The sequence below is a fragment of the Ictalurus punctatus genome, chromosome 13 (genome assembly GCF_001660625.3).
Source record: "Ictalurus punctatus breed USDA103 chromosome 13, Coco_2.0, whole genome shotgun sequence".
NCBI lineage: Eukaryota > Metazoa > Chordata > Actinopteri > Siluriformes > Ictaluridae > Ictalurus > Ictalurus punctatus.
In genome coordinates, this window is record NC_030428.2 from 16204507 (window position 1) to 16229036 (window position 24530).

Sequence of the window (24530 nt, forward strand, 5' to 3'; positions counted from 1 at the left end):
TTACAGTTGAAAAACATCAGCTATATAAAGCAGATATGGTAATTACACATCGCAAAAGCTAAGATGGTAGCTTTGCATTTCATAAAAGAAATCTAAAAGATTGAATGTGCTTTTAATAACAAGGCAAACTAATAATCTCTGAAGGAAAAAAAAAACGTACACATAGAACAATTCTGTCTACCCTTATAATAATAATTGAGCCCTCTTTGCTCTTCCATGCTACATAAAATTGCTATGTTTTGATGTACAACTTTCACTAATCCTTCAAAATTTCTTTATAAAATATTATGCAGTAATGAATGACTGCATCATAACTGCCACATGTAGGTATGCCACCTACATTCTATATATATTTAGGGTTCTATATATATTTGGGATATATTTTGAAGACACAGATTAAGATTAAGGTTATTAAGTTGAAAAGGTTTAATGGTAAACAGCGACTTACAGAGAGGTGACAAATTAAAGGAAATCTCTGTGACTGTTTTGCACTGTAGAGGACATTTTGCTGGTTTGGTTTGAGTTCACTTGTCCGCTTAGTGGGAAGGGTCATTGCAAATCAATATAAAGGTCTTCTGAATGATCATCTTTATCCTATAATGAACCATTTCTATCCTGATGACAGTGGGCTCATCTAGGATGATCCCACTCCCATCTACAGGGCCTGAGGGCTCACTGAATGTCTGTAAATATTCTTTACCCTGACGTAGTAAATCTGCCCTTAAAATTCAGTTTTCTTTGAGGCGAGCATACATGCTCACACACAGTTGAGAATCTGTCTCCCTCCCATGTATACATTCACACCTTCAGTCTTCCAGACCCTTATAGAATTAATGTGAGCTGATTAGGCTGTGGCTCAGGTGGTAGAGCAGGTTGTCCACTAATTGTAGGGTTGGAGGTTCGATTCCCGGTGCACTTGGCTCCACATGCACAATATAACATTCAAAGTGTAATTGGGCAGGACACTGAACCCCAAGTTGCTCCCGATGGCAAGCTAGCGCCTTGCATGGCAGTTGGTGTGTGAGTGTGTGTGTGTGTGTGAATGGGTGAATGAGAACCAGTGTAAAGTGCTTTGTAGAACCACTAAGGTTAAAAAAAAGTGCCATATAAGTCAGACCATTTACCACTTACCATTATCTTGGGGTTTTCAGTACGGTTTTCTGTTCCACTGCTTGTGGAAATGCTGGATCTGTCTATGGCACAGTATAGTATCACTGGTCCACACTTTTCATCTGGGTTATCTCACTCACTATGGGAGAGAGATTATTTCTGTCACTCTAGATATGCAAATTGTGACATGCAGATAAGGACATAAGGAGTTGGGGTGGACCTTCATTTTATATTTATCCACCCTATAGTCAGACATGTGGGTTGTGGGAAATGCTTAGCTATCACCTCTTCATCTTCACTAGGATTGCATGATGCATTTACTTATTTCCTTAGCATTCATAAAAAAGCCTTTATTCTGTGTGTTTTATGTCGGTTTTATGTTTGTGTTTGTGCAGTACTAAAGTTTTAAAGTGTTCTTTTAACTGCCATAATATATAAAATATAACATTCAATGATGTAAAATTAGAAGAAGAAAAAAAAGAAAAAAAAGATGCAAAAATATGGCTATTGTGATTTTTTTTTTCAATTCCCATTTTCCAAAAGGGAAATAATAATGATTGTAAATCTCACACGGGATGTATTTAACTAAATGTTTGAATCCTTTCACATTGTTGGTGCACCGCCATCTCAGTGGGGAGTATATCAACTTTCCTCCACACATATAGTCCCCATTCCCATGTGCTCCTGCAGTGGGTGGAAGAACATGATATGATTACATTACTTCCTTAATGGGTCTATTCCGTTCAAAAATTCAAACATTTATGCCACCTGCAGTGCCTGCAGGCAAACTCTTATGTGCTGCTTTTTCTAGCTGCAGCACATTCTGTTTCTTATTTTATTGTTGCATCCATGTCCGTTCTGTCTCTCAAACAGACATATGCATGGATTCATGCACTTACACAAGCAGACAGGAGAATGGGAGCTGAAAATGACCTGACTGTCATTATGACCTTAACTAACCAGCTGCTTACAGCCCTATAGAAACTGCTGAGCTCATATATAACAGCACAAGTTTTAACAATACTCTGTGACATTTAAGAAGCATGATCTACATGTATTACTGCTTAACAGTGCCTTTTGAATACATGCTTACACTTCCTTTTGTTAGGGATACATAGGAACAATGGAGGATGAACAACTCAGTACAACAAATTAAAACAAAACATACCAATGTATTAATTTTGACATCTTTTTTTAATTAAAGGCAACACAAATGCATTAAAATTAAGATAAATAACTTGCCTAAAGAATGCAAATATCCCCACAATGTTATATTCCCCACAATGTCAAAAAGTACATCAACCCCCCCAAAAATAAAATAAAATAAAATAATAATAATAATAATAATAATAATAATAATAATAATAATAATAATAATAATTCTCAGTGGGTCTCATTGTCAGGTTGTACAATGATTCCCCTTTTTTCTGAGGCTTCAACAACTTTCTGCCACACTGCTGATGCCAGTGTCATGGTATTCTGCAATGAATCCAGTGTTTAGTTATGAAAATAACTTGTTTTCTTTTTATAGACCCAAAAAGTGACATTACATGGATTTTCACATATGATTTTTAAAGCTTTTGCTTCTGCAGTGTAACAGCAACAAAGTTGTTAAAAATTAGTCTTAAGGACTGGAAGGCATTTCTGTCCTTTCCTCAAATCTACAATGAACAGTCTTTACAGGCTTGCATATCAGGCAAAAATATATGACATAGACAATGGAGAAAAGAAATGAAAATGCAATTTTTGGCAAAGCAGGAATAAAAAGTGACGAGAGGCAACATTGAGATTTGATCAATTTTAAACCACCCCCTCAAACGGGTTCTGATTGTCCTTCATGAACATGTGACACATGGCCTTCAGAAGCCTTCGAGTGCCTGAAGTGCCCACTGGTGTGCTGCATCATCCACCTCACAGCAATGTTGTTACCAACACTAAAATCTTGCCAGCAACATTACTAAAACAATGCAGAACAAAAAGCTGTTTCTGTCATATTAAAGCAAACAAAACAGTAACTGCACCATAGAGTATGAACATTGTCAATTTATCTAAAGTTCACCAGCCAATGAAATTGCAGGGCTCCCATACCTTATAATCTATTTACACAGACTTCATTCATTTATTGCAATCTGTAAAATAACCTTAGAGGTGCTTTGGTTTCTGCTTGGGAGGCCAGATTTGTTACATTAGCTATCTATCTACTAGTACAATAACTTTTTACCGACACACTGTTTGGATCTGGCAAAACATGGATGCATTGGCAACACATTACCTTGCATGTCTGAAGTGCAAAAGTGCCACAAAGGCTTTTGTTGCATTTGTTCTACTCATAACCCACTCAGAGGGCAATGCAATACACAAATGAATTCTGTGAAGAGGCTCTAAATGAAAAAGAAAAAAAAAATATGGAAAAGATAACAATTATGTGGACACAAATGGCCCAGTCTGCATTAGTCACCTTGTGGACTGTTCTGCCACACTTATGCAGTATACTGTATATACTAACTTATCATGACCTATTTCAAAGAAGTCATGTACAGTGCTGAGGTGGTGACTTGTGGATCACACATCCCTCCAAAGCGAAAACAAAAAAAATCCCAATCAAACCTAACAGTTATCTCATTAAAAAAATAACACAATCAAGCGCAATAAAGAGGAATATAGTTCTCTCTTCCTTTATATTATATTTACAGTAATACCTTTTATATATATTTATATATTTACACACATAAAATAAAATAATTGTACAACTATACACCTGAATAAAAGGTACAGTAAGTAAGAGGTACTGAAGTGTATGGCTTGATTGAAAAAAACAAACAAACAAAAAAAAAACACAAAACAACCCTTTTTTTGTTTAAAAGAAAAATTCATTCATAGATTTAACTTAAAATTATTTTCAGTTGAATGGGCATTAAAATGATTCCTGGAAAATCCCTGGATGCCCAGAAGGCGTCATTAGAATGTGTTGTACACCTTAGACAGTGGCACTTGTAATGCCATGCCAAGAGTTTTTAGTCTACAGCGTGACACCCAGTTCCTTCTGTTTGTGTGTTTGTGGCCATACTCTGTACACATACACACACACAGACACACACACACACACACACACACACACACCATGCAATAGTTTTGGTCCAACTGAGATAAAAACAATTTTAAAAAATTTCTGATGAAGTTGATCTGATAAGGATGATCAGTCTAAAGTGAACCCAGCTCTGTTCAGGGCTTCCAGAAAAGTAAAACTGAAATATTTACCTCAACACGGTTACCATAAATTAATAGAATCTTGCTTAGAATATGTCCAGTGCCTCATCATTTTCACTGAGAATGAAAACATCTTTCCTTGGCTGTTAAGTTTGTGAATGTGTCAGCCCCAGTTTTCACCCACTAACGACGGGTGAGGCGCAGCTACAAAGTAGACCAGTAAAGAGCTCTTCTCCTCTTCTTTATTCCATGGAGTGCTAGTTTAGTGTACAATTATGGGGCTTTGATCTGAGACCATTCTGAACACAGTAAAAATCATTTTCAGCCTTTGTCAGCCGATTGTAAGCCCTTTAGGTATCCTCCATCACGAAGGAAAAATTTCTTCAGTAGTACATCCATATGACAAAACGCTAGCAGATTATTGATACTCCTTCAGCTGTGACCAGCTGGCCACTAGTGGGGTCATATGTTCCAGCCAGGTAGTAGAGGTCCTGGCTGTTGCTGTTGGGCTTCCTTAGGCGGCTGAGGTGCTCATATTCAGCTCGGCTAACCACTTGACACTTATGGGAGATGGTCTGTACATCATTTTCATCCTCATGGCAAGACTGATAAAGGGCATGCTGAGAAAGTAGAGAAAGTACAGTTAAACTGTTATCTATTGACTAGTACAATTGTGAGAGAATTAAATATACTTGGTTATTAACTCTCATGTAAGGGTTTTAGAGAGTACCTTGCCATCTCGGTGCCTTTTGCCCAGTTTAGTCTCTTCAGGATGGTAAAACCATTTCACCTTCACGACCATATTGCTGGCCCAAGATTCCCACAGGCTCTCGATGCGGCCGATATAAGGAAGGTGAGGACGGCCAGAAGATAGAAATACTGCACAGTCGCCCACTCTGATTATGTCTTTACCTCGGACCACGGCCTTGTAGAAGAGTTTCCGTGCCTTTCCTTTTAGACCTCGCCTCTGAAGACAACAGACAACTTTACATTAGATGCATGAGGAAATGTTTGAAGTCTGAAAATTGTCCACACTCCATTACACTGGAGAAATTGTTATATGAGACTTACCTGAGTGGGGTTTCCAGACCACCGCCACAGCTGACGTGCTGGCACAAATGCAGACGAGTTGGGTGGTCTGTCTGTCTTTTGCTTTTTGGGACAGTCCTTGGAAGATTTGGTTTGTGCTGTAGACATGGAGTTACTGGGAATCTCCTTTCTCCTTTGATGCTTGCCTGTACCATTGCTAACCAGAGCCTTTGGGCTGGTCACACCCATGGCTTTGGCAATAAAGGAGTGTTGTGGTGGGGCAGTTGTTGGCTCAGGATGTTGCTGCTGCTGTTGTTGAAGCACTGCATGATGGGAGGACAGGCAGCCCTGCAGGAGAAGTTGAGATGCTTCCTCTTCATCTGAGCTGTAGGAGGAGTCATTGTCAGAGGAGCAGGCACTAGAACTGGAAAGTGAGCCTGAACTTGATGAGCTTGAGGAACCTGAGGAAGAGGAGGAGATGGACAGATGAGACAGAAAGCGCCTAGGGTTACGCATCACCGCCCTTCTAGCATCTTCTTCATCTTCTTCATCTTCATCCATTTCTGAGTAGGAGCTGAGACAATCGCTGTGGCAGTTCAACACATAATCTGGATATTCACCAAGCCCTAGACCCTGAGAATGTTTTTGCATGTCAGATGAACCCTTGAGGAGGTGACTACTACTTCTCTTGGCATCCTTCATCAGCAACATTGACTGGGAGCAGTTTACATGAGAGGTCTGATCATCTATGTTTTTGGTCCCAGAGCCCTTCATCATTCTCCCTCCTCTAGATTCAAACTCCCCATTTCCAAGAAGCATGAGTGCTTTTCCATTTTTTGTCTTTGGAGAGGTTACTCCTTCGTGGTCCAATTTGATGAGGTACTCTTTCCTGTCTCCTGTCTTTCTCCCCCGAACATTTGAGGTGCTCTTCTGACCAAGTTGTAACCCAGATGGTAGTTGTTGATTACCAAAGGTTGTAAAACCATTAGCAATGCTACTAAAAGAATCTACCTCGAAGGAAGTGCTAAAGATACCCTTAGCTGGTGTACCCATAGTGGAGCCAAGCAAGGGGAAGGTGTCTGTCTCCTTCTCTTTTGGAGTTTTCCTAGACAGGCCATTGAACTGGAACAAATCCAGAGATGGTCTCTTTCTAGACATGGTGACAGACGGCCAGGTAAGAAGAGAGGGAGCACTCCCAGTTACATTCTCAGACACACCACTTCTTGTTGATAAACTGACTGATTTGGGTCTCCCTGTAAAGATAAAAGAAAATTAAAAAAACAATAACAAAGACATTAAAACTTAAATTAATTAAGCATGCTTTGACCTATTTGCATTTGTTAAATTCTTTTGACAAACAGATGGGTTTTTTTTTCAACACAACAGTGTGAAATTAATATGTCTGAGAACTTCAAATGGAAGTAAACCTGATCTGTTCTATTGTCATGCGTGTGCAGATAAGATCTGCTGAGTACAGATCGTTGACAAATTTCAGCCTTCAGTTTGTCCTAAGGCATTTCTGTAAACTTTCTGCCAGAACCAAGCCCTCAGGCTCCTCCATCCATTTCACACAGAGCTACTTGCTATGTTAGTATAAGCCCATTTCTTTTGTTAACTAAACATCTAGTGATTAAGTTTTTGTAAACCATGACAGAAAATAAATGTAAAAAAAGATATCTCTATGCATACAGAATGATAATCAAATGGAATACTACTAAGCAATAAAATTACAACATTTAGTTAGTCAAATACAAAGGTTTAACACAAAATAAAAAAGACAATGAAGTTTAAGTAAGGTTTAAGTTTGAAGTTTGAGTTTTATTTTTGAAAATATACACTCATTTCAAATCTGATGACTGCAACACACTCCAAAAAGGTTGGGACAGTCTACTGTTCACCACTGTGTAATATCACCCTTTCTTTTAATAACACTTATTAAGTGTTTGGTCGCTGAAGACACCAGTTGGTTAAGTTTAGCAAGTGGAATTTTCCCCAATTTATCCATTATGCATTTCTTCAGCTGCGCAATGTACAGGGCCTTCGTTGCATTATTTTGCACTTCATAATGTACCACACATACTCAATCGGAGACAGGTCAGGACTGCAGGCAGGCCATGCTAGCACCCGCACTCTCTGCTTACGCAACCATGCGCTTGTAATCAGAATGTGGTTTGGCGTTGTTCTGCTCTGGATGGCAGCATATGTCGCTCCAAAATGTGTACATATCATTCTGCATTAATGATGCCCTCACAGATGTGTAAGTTACCCATGCTATGGGCACTGACACATTCCCATACCAAGACAGATGCTGGCTTTTGGACCTGACGCTGATAACAGCTTGGATGATCCTTTTCCTCTTTGGCCCGGAGAACACAACGGCTGTTTTGTCCAAAAACTATTTGAAATGTTCACTCATCGGACCACAAAACACAACTCCACTGTGCTACTGTCCATCTCGGATGAGACCAAGCCCAGAGAAGTCAGCAGCGTTTCTGAACAGTGTTGACATATGGCTTCTGCTTTGCATAGTAAACAGCGAATGGTGTTGACTGACAAAACTTTACCAAAGTATTCCCGAGCCCATGTCAGGTTATCCATTACAGACTCGTGACGGTTTTTAAGACAGAAGTCTGAGGGATCAGAGATTACGCGCATTCAGAAGTGGTTTTCCACCTTGCCCTTTATGCACAGAGATTTGATCAGATTCCTTGAATCTTTGAATTATATTGTGCACTGTAGAAGGTGAAATGTCCAAAATCCTACAGATTTGTATTTGGGGAATGTTGTTCTCAAAGTGTTTGATTATTCGCTGACGCATCTGTTGGCAGATTGGTGAACCTCTACCTATCCTTGCTCTTGAAGGACTAGGCCTTTTTTGGAGCCTCCTTATATACCTCCTTATATAGGTGAGGCAGTCTACTATGATTAGACGACTGCCTCACCTGTTTCACATCACCTTCTTATTTCAACTTGTCACATCGCTATTAGTCCTAAACTACCCCTGTCCAAACTTTTTTGGAACGTGTTGCATGCATCAATTTCAAAATAAACGTTTGCCTTCAAAAAACTATGCAGTTGATTAGATAAAACATCAAATACTTTGTCTTTATATGTTCTTTGTTTTAATACAAGTCAAAGTACATTTACAAATCACTCCTCTTTGTTTTTATTAGCATTTTCTATATTGTCCCAACTTTTTCAGAACTGGGTTGTATTAATGTATTGGATGTCATGCATTTTAATGGTTCTCTCTTTCTCAAAAAATCCAGCTTGTAATTTTACAAAATAACCAGAAAGCATAAACTTTGAAAGGGTGAGCATTTTCCTTTGCTGGGAAACTTTGCAAAGCACTTTGACTGTTACAAAATGTTACTCTTTCTATAAATGTTAAATTCAGGTCTCCTAACAGCAAACACCAACACATCTACATTTACATATATTACTTTGATAAACAACACATTAAAAAAAAAAATCAGTTTATTATTAGCCTTCTGACCAATCAAATTCAAGCATTCATCCACACTGTGGTATAGTGATGATTTATTTATAGCTATCAAATAAAGTGAAATAAAAAGGGACAGATTAATAGTTTATTAATCAAATTAATTATTTTATCTATGTAACATCAATAGCTATAAACTGGACCATCCATATAAAGTGAAACAAAAAATGCTCAGGCCAATAGTCAACAGTGTGCATTGATTATCTACTAAACATCAACAACCATAAACCACTGATGTACTCCTGAAATATTCCTGATGGATATTGTACTGCTGCTAGATTGCTTGATTAATCTTTCCCCCTTTTCTGGCATTTCTGTTAAAACACCAAATTCCAAATTTCATATCCTGGTCTGTAGACTGAGAGGCCTGTGAACAAATTCTCTTATACAGGTGTCTTGTTGCAAAACACACCCACCCAAATTTTTTACACTATTTTTGACTACAATTTTTTTGGAGATAAATTACAATTTAGTAAATTTTCCTTTTTCTACATTGCACTGGGGAAGCAATTTGTACAAAAAATACTACACAGAACTGCATCAACCTCAGGCATATAGTTGCATCTCCAAAAATTAAAATATAGTGGAAAAGTAAATTTTCTGTGTAATTTAATTAAAAAAGTGGAACATTCAGATATTCTATATTCATTACATATAAAGTGAAATATTTCAAGCCTTTTTTTTGTTTTAATTTTGATGATTGTCGCTTACAGCTCAGCTTACAGCGCAAAAATCCAGTATCTCAAAATATTAGAATAAAGAATTTATAATACAGAAATGTCGACCTTCTGAGAAGTATGATAATTTATGCACTCGATACTTGGTCGGGGCTTTAATCCTTTTGCACGAATTACTGAATCAATGCGGCGTGGCATGGAGGCAATCAGCCTGTGGCGCTGCTGAGGTGTTATGGAAGCCCAGGTTGCTTTGATAGCGGCCTTCAGCTCGTCTGTATTGTTGGGTCTGTTGTCTCTCATAGATTCTCTATGGGGTTCAGGTCAGGTGAGATGGCTGGTCAATCAAGCTCAGTAATACCATGATCAGCAAACCAGTTACTAGTAGTTTTGGCACTGTGGGCAGATGCCGAGTCCTGCTGGAAAAGGAAATCAGCATCTCCATAAAGCTCGCCAGCAGATGAAAGCATGACATGCTCTAAAATCTCCTGGTAGACGCTACATTTACTCTCGACTTGAGAAAACACAGTGGCCCAACACCAGCAGGCGACATGGCCCCCCAAATCATCACTGACTGTGGAAACGTCATACTGGACTTCAAGCAACTTGGATTCTGTGCCTCTCCTCTCTTCCTCCAGACTCTGGGACCTTGATTTCCAAATGAAATGCAGAATTTACTTTCACCTTCCCCATGATTGTGGTTGTGTACTGAACCAGACTGAGAGATTAAAGGCTCAGGAAACCTTTGCAGGTGTTTTGAGTTAATTAATTAGCTGATTAGAGCTCTTCTCAGGTCGACATTTCTGTATTATAAATTCTTTATTCTGAAATATTTTGAGATACTGGATTTTTGATTTCCATGAGCTATAATCCATATTCATCAAAATAAAAACAAACAAACAAAAACTATTTCACTTTATGTGTAATGAATCTAGAATATGAAAGTTCCATTTGTTAAGTTAAATTACATTTAATTCAAAATTAACTTTTCAATGATATTAAAATTTTTTTCAGATCCACTTGTATATAGAACTTCACTGTTTTTAATAATGTACACTACAGTTGTGGTCAGTTACCTGGCTTGGCCTTGATTGTTTTCCCTGGTTCTGTGTTGCCATGCCATTCAGAAGAAACATCAATCTGCTGAGAGCTCTTCTTCTGAGTGGAGCTTTTCCGTCTGCGGCGGGTTGGAGAAGCCAGGAGAGCTGGGGAAGGCTCTGCACCTGAAGATCACAGATCATATAACATTAGTTACAGTTAGATATTTTCATCCAGATGTGTGTCTTTTCATTTGCACAATGACTTTCCTATTAATCTGTCCTTAAACTCAGGACATACTGCACACTTACAATATATTTGGTAGCCAAGTGGAAGAAGTCGAATGTTGGGGAGGGAAATCCAGCCACGATCTCCATCATCAAACTCCACCATGAGAGAGCCTTCTTTCTGTTCGTCTCCAGGACCGCCTGTGCATCACATTATTCATTTTAAACTTTCAGTAAGTGAAGAGAATCAGCTCTCGTAAAAGTAAACTGAAATGTTTGTTAAGAAGTATGGATAGAGTTCTTGTCTGACCTCTGCGGACATATCCAGGATACAGACACCTTGAGCGCTCACTCCAGTATGCACACACTCTTGTTCCATCAGTAAGTGCATCCACTGTCTCCAGTTGCACATCCAAAACCTGACAAACATAAATAAAATGTGTATTTCAGACAACACTAATAATAATAAAAATAATATATAACTGATATAACTGATATAGAAGCTGTCGGGAATAGAAACAATAGTTGCTTTCAGTAAAATTGGGGTATGGATGCACCTAAAAAAACATTTTAGTTTAAGCCGTTGCATAAAAAACCAAAACCAAAAAAGATTCACGCACACACGCTGCAACACAGCCCTCTGAACCTGCCCTTGCTTTGTGGTTTTGCTCCATAGGACACTTTCTTCAGTCCAAATTTGATATAAAAAAAAGACAGAAAATCAGCATCAGTGACTAGGCGCATGCTTGAGAACAATTAAATAAAGGAACCCAAATCGATGACTTTACTGTGAAATTGCCAGCTTCCCTCCTACTACACAGCCTGTCCTGGCACTAGGAGCTCTCACAGGCTTGGCACAAATGTGGTTGCTGTGGTGAGGGGCCACTGATAGAGCAGGCAGGCAGAGGATTTAGTTCTGGGCCAGATTTGCAGGTAGTGGTGTTGGAAGAGCAAATGGATAGGGTTGGGAAGGTTACTTTAAAAATATATTCTGTTACAGTTATAAATTACTTTAAAAAAAAAAAAAATGTCATCAGTAGTGTCAAATGAAATATGATCTAAAATAATTTTATTTAGAACTTATTTTAGAGCTTAAAACATGTTCAATGTTTGGATTTGTTTTAAATAAAAAGATCACTGTCCCTGATGTGGGTAACATCACACCTATTAGCATCACATAAATATCTATAAATAAAATTGGTTTCACTTTGCCCACGTTTTACTTTTTTCCCCCCTACATTCTTTTGAATGTCCATGGAATAAAATACAATATCAGATGCTATGAGTGTATCGTCTACCATCATTTACACATTTGAATGGCCATGTAATACAAAGCAATGTCATAACATGAAATTAAAAATAACCATATATGGCCATGGGCATTGTTTCGACTCAGGACAGCTGTCATTTGCTGCTATTGTCAACTGTTTGAAGCCATACATAACAGCACTTTGCCTTCATGCGTTCGCTGAGAGTAGGCTAATGGTTAAGAGGCAGGAATTTGGCCCATAGTTGCTGCAAGCCAATGCAAATATGTGCACACACGATGCAGTATTAGACCTTAAGCACATCGTAATGAAACTAAAGCTGAATCTCGGACATTTTCTCAAATTTAGAAATCCCGGCAGACGCTTTTTTTAAGTTTGAAAAAGAGCACATGCCCAGGAAAAAGATGACATATGGTCGCCCTAACAAAAGCATTTCAGAGAGCAACTTTTGTTAATTTCTACCAAATTAACTTTGTGCAAAAAATTTTGTGCAGACACCAGGAGGTTGCTCATGTGAGTTACGACTGGCAAGAGAGAACCAGAACTATAATCAAGCAGCTGTCTATATTGTGTTATGTCAAAAGATTAATTTCTTTGCTTTTAAATGAAAGCAATTGTAATCCTTGTAGAAGTCCCAAAATTTACTTATTTATTTATTTACTTATTTATTACAAAATGTACCTGTAATCTGATTACTTTGTTTTTTGACATAACTGTAACAGATTACGGTTACCAGTTTTTGTATCCTGATTACATAACGTGTATTCTGTTATTCCCAAAGCCTGCAAATGGATGATAAGCTGAAAACCAGCATGTGAATATAAAAGGATACTGAATACGCTGAACAATGTGCAATTGTTGTAACAACTATAAGCTTGCTAGCTAGCTACAGTATACATAGCTAATGGCCATATTAATATAGTTGTATACATGTCTATCTATAATAATAGCATTAACTACATAGCGCTGTCTATTATAAGGTGTTGGTTTGACTCTATATAATACAGTAGAAGGTCAGCAAGGAGTCACTTTAAGGACAAAATTGTGTGTGTGTGCGTGCGTTTGTGTGTGTGTGTGTGTATGTGTGAATCTAGCAGCAGTCATTCTTCTTTCTACTGGCAATAATGTTGACACACTACCACAGATACATACGCACGTACGTGTGTACGCACACACACACACACACACACACACACACACACACACACACACACACACACACACGTACGCGCACACACACACACATAAACACACACACAGATGAACACACACACACAGACACAAACCAGACTGATCAGGTTGCTGATGAGAACAATGGCAAGCTCGCAGGTAGGGCAAGCTGCAGGGGAAGAGCACTCTCAAAAATTTCATCAAAGCATTCTCCATGAAAATACAGCATTCAGCATGTGAGCTCTGTGGCTCCAGAAAAATCACAGACACACAATATACAGAAAGAAAAAAAACGACAATTTTCACCTAGGCAGTTGTTCTTTGTTTCTGTTTTTTTTTTTTTTTAAATAAATAAATAAAATAATAATAATGTAGTGTAGTGGTTTGTGGACTGTGTCATGAAGATATCTTGAGATATTTTGTGCATTTGATATTTTACATTTGAGAATTGCAATCCACAATCTGATTCTGTCTGTGTCACGGAGAGAGACTGGGGGCTGGGTTCACAATAGGCTGTCCCTCATGTCAAAAGCTTGCTCAGGCAGTAAGTCAGACTTTTTTTTCCCCATTGCAAAACAGAGACAGAGCAGGATGAATGAAAGGAACCATGCATCTAATGTATTCAAATGAATGTGTGCCAAGAAAGCACTGTTGGTTTTTAGTGCATAATCAGCTCCCCTCTTCCCACTGGCACAGATCAACTATGCATGTAAGTATAACCCACCATTCAGCCCTAAATATGTTCATACATATAAATAGATAAATAAACAATAAAAATAGTAAAACAAGTCCACATTTAAGTGACCCCGAGGGGGGAGGTAGAGCAGAACTAACCAGGAACACTCATCTACATTATGCACCTGTAACACTATATGGAGTGACATACTGAACTGCTGGTCTGAATTACATCTGTAACCTGGAGCAACACACTGAGTGCAGTGCAAAGCCATGAACTGGGCTCTTCCTGAAAAAAAAACCTGGATCCTGTATGTAAGAACACACACACACACACACACACACACACACACACACCTCCCAACATACTGTATCTCCAGCTCTATTCCAACCAGATGTTTGAATTTTTCTCTGTTGAGGAATTAGTGTGCAATGAGATAAAAAAAAAAAAAAAACTGTAATAAAATGCACATATGTAAAATGCCTGAAGTCAGATTTGAACCAATCATATATACCAATCATAACAATTTACACACTCGCGCACACATGTACAAACAGATGTTCAGCTTCAAACTACTTTAGCAGATATGTGGACGGGTATGTTGGTCTGTAATGAGGGTGTGTATCATATCAGGTCTGGTACATGCGTCGAGTTTTTGCATGAAAAGTACACTTTAAAACTTACCGCTTCCTGAAGCAACTGTTCCAGGGAGTAGATCCTTGGCCTGTTTCCTCTCTCTCCTTCTATGACAATGCTGTAACTGTGATACAGAGGATTAAGGAAAAAAGACAGAGTAAGGCTAAGTGAAATATGTGTTTCATAGCATGATCATATTTCATGGAGGATTACACTGTTTACTCTTCAACATTTATATTTGTCCACATTTCATCCACTGATTTTACAATGCTGATTCAACACGTCTACATGACCCTAGACAAATAAGAGCCTTACATGTCAGGTAAGTCCAGCGTGTGCACATAGGCAGCATATAGCAGCTCATCCTCCTTGGAAATCAGCACTTTCAGTCCATCTCGCAGAGCTTCTTTGGTAAGCACACAGTTAGGCAGAGCTGGACACAGCACAGAGGAAGAATCATATGAGAGTCACACCATTTACTGTGTTTAAGTGTTTGGTGGCCAGATGGATGAGTATAAATTAAGTGTCTCTTAGGGTCTGAATAAATGCAACGACTAAATCTGGCATTAAAAGTTTTACAGTGAGCACTATTCCACCAACAAAGTTCTGCAGCCAGTGCATAATTCTGAACAATTTTGCACATTTCCAGCGTAATGGAGTCAGTTTTTAAAATGCTTTTGGCCTAGAACCAAGAACCAGTAGCATTATTGGCTTGAGAACAACATGATTTTTTATGAGAACAATTCTATGTTGAGGAGAACTATGACTACGTTTACATGGACAGCAGTAATGTAATTATTGACCTTATTCTGAGTAAGACAATATTGTGATTAAGGTGTTTACATGAGTCGCTTTTAGAATACTCCTTTCATGTTCCCGTTTAACATGTTATAGAATATAGATCGATTAACAGCACACGTCAGTACGTCCCCACGCCACGCCGTCCGACGTTTCCTCCAGAATTGCACGTATCAACGTACAGTTGGTCTTCGTTATGGTACCGTATACAGTTTTGGATGTTTTTATTTTAAATTTTTACGAACGCTTAAAGTGCGGTTAATTATTCGTCATGCTATACGTGCAAATAGACGACTGCTTGAAGCCGTACTTACCTTCTATATATTAGCCGAGATACATGTATTTCGCCTATTATAGGCCTATAGTAGGTAAATACGCAGTTTCGGACACAGTCTTGCTCTCTTTTTTGCTGTTAAACAGTTGAGCACTGCCGTGTGTGATCATGTCCTGTCGCAAAATGCGGTGAAAACTCTCACACGATGTTAATAATGTGATTAAGGTGTGTACATGTCTGTAATACACGTCGATAATGCAACTAAAACAGGAATACTCCACATGTCTTAATGCGATTTGTGCTTACTTCGAGTATGACCTTAATCAGATTAAGGTAATTAAAAATTTCTGTTTACATGGTAGTTTCTTAATCAGAGTATTGTCTTAATCGGTTAATATTGGATTATTATTGTCCATGTAAACGTACTGAATGTTATGTTGTCCACGACAACTCCAAAAACTGCCTTTAAAAGATATGACAAGTGTTAGAGGCATCAAAGATTGTCGTTGGAAAGACTTGCAAAAATACATTCTGCAGTTGTGAATTAGTGGTTTGAACTGAGAGTGAAAATATATCCTACATATATTCTTTTAATCAAAGTGTTTGTATGTCTTTTCAGGTATGGGCCATTGATGCATGATAGCAGTATCAGGTTCCCAAGTCTCAGGAAAGACCACACATTTGAGTGTGTTCAAGTGGGCTTGTGAGCTTACTCACCTGGCACTGTATTCTTGTGTTGCTCCTCTTCTTCCAGCTCCTCCTCCCCTTCAGAGAAGCTGCTGTCATCATCCATGCGGAATCCCTCTTCTGCAGCGAAGCTCTCCAGCAGCTGCCTCATGCCTCGCCTTTTGGCATCCTAAGAGTCACAAACCAGAGTGTGAGGCTCAGAGGACATTAATGGGTACCATAATGTGGTGAGAAACCATGGGTGCAGCTAGTTCTGGAATCAGATCACTGTCCAGTTGAAAAGTGCTATATGAATCGGGACTCTTGATACAGACAGATGTATTCATGCACAAATACAGACTTACTCATGCAGAAATGAATGCACCATTATAGGCACTCCTAACAGGTTTATTCTTGTGCACAGTTTGTGTCTCATAACATTGCTCAAAAGCCCACCATATATTATAGTGACAGCAGTTTCACTATTGCAAAATATTTTATTGCTGCGACTTCAGGGCAAAGCACTGATCAGAAATCATTTGTAGGCTCATGTTTTTGTTCTTTATTCACTTGCTTGAGGCAGGAATTCCCCTCCACACCCACTCTGATTGGGTAGTCAGAATTCTTTTGCAACACCTTGACATTGTCTTCATAGGCATTGAGGTTGACAGCCATTTGAAAACTAGTGCCTGTTTTATTTAAACAATGCATGATACAGCCTGTGAAATAGCAGGAAGAACCCATGTTATCTTTATTGTGAGGAGATTTATGAGAGCTTCTGATAGTTCAAATGATACAAGATTACATAATCCCTCTCAGTGCAATGAGTTTTTTTTATGTGTACCACGAGGCTAAGTCAGTTAGATCTAGGCTGCCATGGTAACAGGATGACAACAAATGTTCTGTAGTGCTTAGATGATGTTGCTTCGGACCTCTGAAATTGAAACTACTGAAACAAGTGATAGTGAGCGTGTCACCTGTTTGATTTTCAACTTTTTGTTCCAGTGAATGTCTTCAATCTGTGATGGCACAGTTTCTAGCAAGCAACTTCTCTTCTGAAACAATCACAAAAAGAGAAGCGCATCAACAATGGTTGAGTATAAAGATATTTTATACAATAGTTAATTCCAGACAACTAATTTGATTGGACAAGCTGCATTCCAAGAGCTGCATTATATTTAGTATAACCGCACTGGGACATTTCACTGTATCAATCCACTCATCTGTGTTTGCCGTATAAATTCCACATAAAATTCCACTTCTAGCAATATTTCGAAATGGTTACTACAGTAGAGTTAACGACATCATCGGTGAACATGCCAAATAATACATTTTAAATGAATATAACTATTTATTTAAAATATGAAAGCTCGTCAGATGAAGATGAAAAGGAAGAAAGGAAGCCAATTTCACCAGAGGCACCTTTAACAGGACTGTACAAATCAATGTGAGATAGCTAGCCAACTAAAAGTGAGTGTGGCTTCTTTGGGATTGTTTCTGTTAGCGGAGCAAAAATAATCAAAAGCTTTGGTAAAATGAAAAACATTTTCGCAACATTCTCTTATCTTGAGGTAATGTAGTTTGAGTAACAATGGGAAACTTATTTTTTATAGAATATACACATTTTCTAGTGCATGCATATTCTGTACACATCTTCAAGTCTGAGTCTCATATGCTCATGTCCAAGATGAGTCATAGCAGTTAACTTATGTCATGTCTAAGTCCAGGACACAAGTATGTGAAAAATGCTCTATTGAATCACTGGTTACATAAAAACCTCTTCATTTTACATAAAAATTTCAGAAATACACTCTACATACCTTTCCAAGGACTACAGAATCCTTCCTAGCTGTCCTTTCCAATGAATTGGGGACGCATTTGAGAACCTTATTACGATGTAAGCTGTTCTCTTGTGAAAGTCCTCGCCACCTGAGCGCATTTCGTCTCTTCTCCACCAGTAGGCAATTCCTGTCTTCACTGAGCAATGATGGCCCACAGGGGGCCCTTTTCCTGTGCTTCATTTCCCCCTTAGCAAGCAAGGCAGTAACAGACCCTAAAGTGCAGTGGATAGAAAGTGAGAAAAGTTATGAACAGGTCTTTGTATTTATTGCAGACTTCACCTGGAAGAATGTAAAACTTACCAAATCCTTGTCTCTGCTTGTTGCTTTTGGCATTCTGACCAATAGCTAGCTTGACTGTGGAGGAGGAGGGCGCACAAGCTCCCGACAGCTGAGATTTAGAAGATAGATTTTTGATGTCCTCTGGCACATCTTCGATGTCATAGATGCCATCATCTTCCTCTTCTGTGGGATAAAGGATCAATTTAATGGACTGACATCCTGACTGGGCTTCAATACTCAGAGGATATTGGAGGCAATTAGTATAAAAGCACTGTAATGACAGTTCTCTCTGTATGATGTTTGATACTTAGCAAAGTTCAAATCATGGGAGCCAAATGTGGCTGTAGTTGTCAATGTTTGCAAGAAGTGCAGTCAGTAAGGCCAAGTCACTGATAAGTTTGCTGCTAGGCATTTACTGACCACCAGCAACTAGCTGAGTCCTCTCTGGTGTGTGTGTGTGTGTGTGTGTGTGTGTGTGTGTGTGTGTGTGTGTGTGTGTGTGTGTGTGCGTGTGTGTGTGCGTGTGTGCGTATGTGTGTGTGCGTGTGCGTGCATGCTCATATACACACGCTCCACAGTCACAGATATCTATTGGCAGTTGCCCACTGGGGACAACGTGTCTCACATGGAGCAGAGATGGCACAGTGGTAACAGTGTAGAGTGTCAACACAGTGGTGACACACTTGTCACTTACAGGGCACTCGTCAACACTCTCACATGCCTGTGAAATGTGAAAAGGATAACTTTCATGGTAATTAACAGAGCGCTACCAAGAAGGCTCAGTTGAATCATGGGCTTAGCTCACATTAATATTCATTATTGATGTGGCTTCATTTGGAATTTGTTCATTTATAGACCACTATCTCTTATAAGTGCAGATGGATTAGAGAACTGTATGGGCTTTTTTTCAACTGCTGCCCTTTTTCCTCTGGGTGTGGCATTCTAAAAGCAGTGCAAGGCCAGCTAGCATTGTAGCTCAGGTTTTGGATAGACTAGAAGTTGTTAATATATTTTTACAGTGTGACAGATGAGCAGGGATGTCGAAGGAGTGATGTTCAAAATGGCAGGACACATCACATTCCCTCTGCGGAAAGATCATGACTCACCTGGCTCGGACAACTCGCTGTCCAAGGAAGAGCTGTCCTTCCCTGTCACTTCCCGCTTGCTGTTGGTTAAGGCTTTGTTGGGCATCATCTGCTGAGTTCGAGTCTGCAGGGGAGAGGAGGCATGGTCATGGCTGAGCTTTGCCCTGCGTCCTCTCCGCATCATTATCCTCTGGCCATCTAGATTCTGATGAACTGTTGTGTCAGTGCTCCCTGTTGGATAGGAGCAAAAAAAAAAAAAAAAAACTCTTCAAAAACCAAGACTAAACAATCAGTGAGCCTTTAATTGAATAAGAAAATAGAGTGGTGGAAGAATTATTTCACTTAAATAAATAAATAAACTCATGGCAATAAAATAATAATAAATCATTATAAACCCATGCAACACTTCACAACTGCATAAACATGAGTGATATTGGATTGTTGGGAAGTGCCACTGGCAGACAGCTGTGAGCATACCTGTTTCACTCTGATGTCCAGTCATGTTTCTATGTGTCTGCTCTGCAGAAGCAGACTTCTCTCTGTAAAAAAATATGCTCTCTAGTTTAGATCCACACTTGGTATTAGCTTTCTGCTTAAGCTGGGCCATCTTGGAGCTCAGCAGTCTTGGTCTGCCTCTCTGCCTACAGGGAACCTTCATTTGTGGAAAGAATCAAGAACAGAGAAAAGAAGAGAACAGGAGAAGGTCAAAACTTTAAATTTAGTTAAATCTGCCTTTGAAACCATTATATAAAATTAATGTAAATATACATTTTATAGCCTTTTCCTCCCCAGTTCACATTTGCTCCCATCGACAGGAGGAGTGTGACTGGCACATCTATTCACTCTGGTGGGCCACTCACCTGTGTGCCCCCGACGTGGTCGTAGGTGTTATTCGACGTCTTCTTCCTCTTTGTGTGCTTGTCCCCGCCCCCAGCCAGCTCTTCCTCTGCAGACAGCAGGCCTGACCCTGCTCCCACCAACCTGTCCATCACAACAGAGAGAATTCATAAGAGGAGTGGGGAGCAAGGGATGAAAAGGAGAGATCAGAGGAGAGCGCAGGGCTTGCCTTTCCTCTTCGTGGCTTTCTAATAACCCTCTTTTCAGCCTTTGATGAATGGAGAGGCAGGGGCCTCTTTCCCTGCTGCATGCTTGAAAAACTGGGATCTGACAGCAGACTGAGAAATATCTGAGCAAAGTACTAGTTAAGGAAACTCCCACTCATAATTTTGTTTGCTCTTTTTCTTCTTGTTTCTCTCTCTGCCTATTTTCTCACTATTTTGCCTTTAGCACCAATGGTTTTAAGGCTATGGATTCCAGTGTTACATTAATACAACCCCCCCTTCCTCTTATTACCATATCAATGCATCTCTTCCCATACAAAGGAGCACAATTCAGTGGCCTTCGGGAGGGCTAGTGAGTGAGTGTGCGTATGGCTGGCAGCCATCTAACAGACCTATTAAACTGAAATTGGGTTGAGCTTGCACACACGCCGTGCGGTCCATGGCTGGGCTCTCATTTTGCTGTGTGTGAGACTGTTTTTCCCCCTTTAGTAGCAGACAGCCACTTCAAAGCCACCGCAGGCCTGTCTTAGTCACTGCTCTGAGGGTTGGGGCCGCTGTCAGGCAGCCTGTCACTCACACTGGAATGATTGGCAGGTAAGTGTCAGAGGCTGCAGTGGCATGTGGTTGGTGGATGCCATGCTCCCATGTCTTAGTTGCTGCTGGTAGGTGACAAAACAGACAAACTGTGCCAGTTTGTTACACCCCACACACTTCACCAGGAATGTGCTATGATATTCACTCAGCAGCCTATTAGTGGAAGATTGTGGACTATGTGTAAGGGCATAAAGAGACATTTTGTAGTGCTCCTGAGAAGCACAACTGTCTGAGCAATTGTGAGCTTCAAATCCTGGCCATAGCCATCTGTCCAAGAAAGCATAATTGGACCAGCTCTCTTGGTGGGAAGGATGACATTCCTCTCTCTCATGTCAGTCACTGCAATCCCAGCCAGTCACAAGTGTCTGTTAGCCCATGTATTCAGAAAAGGCAGCTAGTCCTTGACAACTATGATGTTACGTGGTGCATCAGTTTGCTAAGTTTGCCCTCCTGGATTTGGTAGCCATTGTGTGACCAAAAAAAAGGCACTTGAAGTGCATCACAAACTGGCTCTAAGATCTCATGAGCATACATTCAAAAAGAAAGCACATGTATATACATATAAAAACATATAGACACCCTCATTTAAAACATTCCAAGCACGTCACATTCACTAACATACACAAGGCCTGAAAAAGCACTGTCAGTTGTACTGTGCTTCTCCCTTCCGCTCAGCTGTTAACACTGGCTGCCCGCCCTTTACTCTGGCCAGTGCTGTCAGATGGCATCAGTGTCCTTTGTACCCACAGCCCCCAAGCCAAAGCCCTGCTACAAAGAACCTCTGCCAGGAGGGTCCATAAAGGTGGAGGGGGTAGGGAGGGCTGCCTGCAGAGTGCGCCAGGAGATACAGGGCCAGGACAGATGGGGGGATGAGGGGAGGTAGAGCTGGAACACAACCCAAAAACTCAGCAGGGAAGCCATCTACTGCATGCAAGAAACTTTTTTACTTTCTGTAAAATGTGTAAAACGTGAATCACTTTTCCGGGGGGAAAAACATAAATTTAACGACAATTCTCTTGTTAAAATGACCAAAAGAAAAAAAAAATATTTATTATATTATACATTATTTATAATAATGTAAAAACACCCAGACACATTCATAAATGCATACACACACAGCCCTTCTCCCAGACAATGCTGGATTGAAAGGAGCATAGAAAAAGGTACAAAAAGCAAAAGTGGAGACGCAATCTGTGAGAGAAAAAGATTCTAGCATACAAGTAGAATGGAAACAAGAGAAGAGTAACTGAAATAGAGAGAGATGGTGGGAAGAGATAATGAGACAGAGAGGAAAGTAGAGAGAAAGAGAGCAGGGGTGGGGATGGGAGGACAGTCTTGAGGGAGTCTGTTGGCCAATCTGAATTGCAGCTCCGGATCGATAGACACTAACCTGTATCGACCAGCCACCAGTATAGATGCAACCGTCTAGTCCTGATACCCAACCCCGGTACCCCAGCACCCCTCAAACTCATAGACCTGGAATCCCATACAGCAATGCCACATTATCTTTGGCCTGTATGCACCAAAATAGCAGAGAAAACTAGAACAGAGCCGTAAGATAAAACATTTCTCATCTTCTTCTTTCGCCCTCTAACTTTGTTGCTGTTCCTTTTGCAAGACAGTCATATCTGTCTCAGGATAGAAGACAGGCTCAGTTTTAGTTTTCAATTTCAGGGCATCTTACAGGCATGACAATGTTACGATTGTATTGTCAGTTCTCATGTTACAAAGTATGCGAATGTTTTCAAGGCAGTAATACTCTAAAATCTGCAACAACTGCAGATTCTATAGTCACTTTCATAGTGGCCATTAGGAGCTACAGAAAGGCCTTTTCTTAGCTACAGGAAAAAAGTCGTAGAAGCATTCTGCCCGACACAAAGTGCATCTGTATTCCGTGTCTGCTGCATTTGAATATAGCGCCAAGCATCAAAACCTCCCCCGATGCCACAAGGGAGTGGGTCAGTGTGGAAACTCAAGCGTAACCTGACACCAGCTCCGGAGCGAGCTTTGGAGACTGATTGTTTGGGCTCATTGAGTGCCATGGAGGAGCTGCCTATTAAAGCCCAGTGTGCGAGCAGAGCTGACAGAAATGACCCTCCCCCTTTCTCAGCCTGTCGCTACCCGATGGCGACCTTCTAACCTCCTGACCCACAATGACCCTCCCAGCTCTTGTGTCAACCCTGTGTCACATTCCTCCTGTTAGCAGCCAAGCGGGTAGGAGAGCAGAGCGTGTGTGTATTTGTGTGTGCGTGTATAGAGAGAGGGGGTGGGTGTCTGAGACACACTGCCAGAGAATTCACAGCCCCCTAATTACAAAGGCCCTTCTCCTAAGAGAGGTCAGGATTACATAGTAATGAGATTCAGAGGAGGGGATTGATTAGAGAGCAAGGAGGAGAGCGAGTAAGCAAGAAATGGAGAGAGACATCGCGGCCAGAGCGAACAGCAGTAAGTGAGTGAATGAGAAACCGAGAGGGAGAGAATGAGCAGATAATAGTTTGGTAGAAGCTGTGGGCTGTATCTTTTTTTGCTTGTTTCACTCGTCATTAGGGTGAAATAATCAATTTTCTGAAGTTTCATCTTGCTACGCTTCTGATTTCCAGCATAACATTATAGATGAATCTCAGCAGGATTGAGGAACCTGAGTTTCACACATATACAAACTGTTTCTCACAACATGCAAATGGATTGTATAGCTCACAATCTCTGAAAACCATACAGGTGGTGTATAATGTCATTCAGCCTTCAGTGCAAACATCAGAAAACAAAAGTTTCCATTTGTTTACTGTGGAGACACAACATGGTCCCGAAATGTTTTGTGAACCTAAAGCCAAAAAAAGGGCAAAGGGCCAGTCCCTTTAACCTTACTTTTAATTAAGTGCATGAAGTAGCAAATAGTGTACAGTATATATAGGATATGCTTCATGCATTCACAAACTATGTTTTCTCTCTTTTTTTAACTCTTTATTTACTCATGATCATTTCCAGGTGATATTGCTCTACTCACTTATCTATGTAAAAACAGCAAAAATAAAGCTTCAAATTAAATATATTCATACTAGACAAAAGATTTTTTCATTAATGGGGCAGAAGGCTCAGGTAGTAGGGAGGGTTGTCCACTAATCATAGGGTTGGCGGTTCCCTTCCTGGCCCACATGACTCCACACACTGAAGTGTCCTTGGGCAAGACACTGAACCCAAAGTTGCTCCCGATGGCAAGTTAGCGCCTTGCATGGCAGCTCTGCTACCATTAATGTGTGAGTGTGTGTGTGAATGGGTGAATGAGACACAGTGTAAAGCGCTTTGAATAAAAGCCCTACATAAGTGCAGACCATTTACCAAAAAAAATCAACTACCCAATTAAAAAATAAACCTCTTTCTGCTTAGAAAACATTCTA

At 40.0% G+C, this 24530-nt stretch overlaps 1 protein-coding gene across 8 annotated transcripts in view; it reads right to left on the reverse strand.

Annotated features, from left to right (window-relative positions):
- Window positions 1-2285: 2285 nt before the first annotated feature.
- Window positions 2286-24530, reverse strand: part of bahcc1b (BAH domain and coiled-coil containing 1b) — a 94333-nt gene continuing 72088 nt past the window's right edge. For 7 of the 8 annotated variants that reach the window (XM_053684881.1, XM_053684880.1, XM_017483769.3 and 4 more), the window contains 15 exons: window positions 20341-20461; window positions 19958-20132; window positions 19502-19711; window positions 18417-18578; window positions 18096-18328; window positions 17253-17330; window positions 16327-16465; window positions 14853-14970; window positions 14586-14661; window positions 11098-11206; window positions 10872-10988; window positions 10599-10745; window positions 5389-6599; window positions 5048-5284; window positions 2286-4937 (listed from right to left, as the gene is read on the reverse strand). In XM_053684881.1, coding sequence (XP_053540856.1) covers window positions 4728-4937; window positions 5048-5284; window positions 5389-6599; window positions 10599-10745; window positions 10872-10988; window positions 11098-11206; window positions 14586-14661; window positions 14853-14970; window positions 16327-16465; window positions 17253-17330; window positions 18096-18328; window positions 18417-18578; window positions 19502-19711; window positions 19958-20132; window positions 20341-20461 — 3343 coding nt within the window. In that variant the 3' untranslated portion in view covers window positions 2286-4727. Of the gene's footprint in view, window positions 4938-5047; window positions 5285-5388; window positions 6600-6656; window positions 10171-10598; window positions 10746-10871; window positions 10989-11097; window positions 11207-14585; window positions 14662-14852; window positions 14971-16326; window positions 16466-17252; window positions 17331-18095; window positions 18329-18416; window positions 18579-19501; window positions 19712-19957; window positions 20133-20340; window positions 20462-24530 lie in introns of those variants that run through there. The other variant, XM_053684883.1, reaches the window with a different exon arrangement.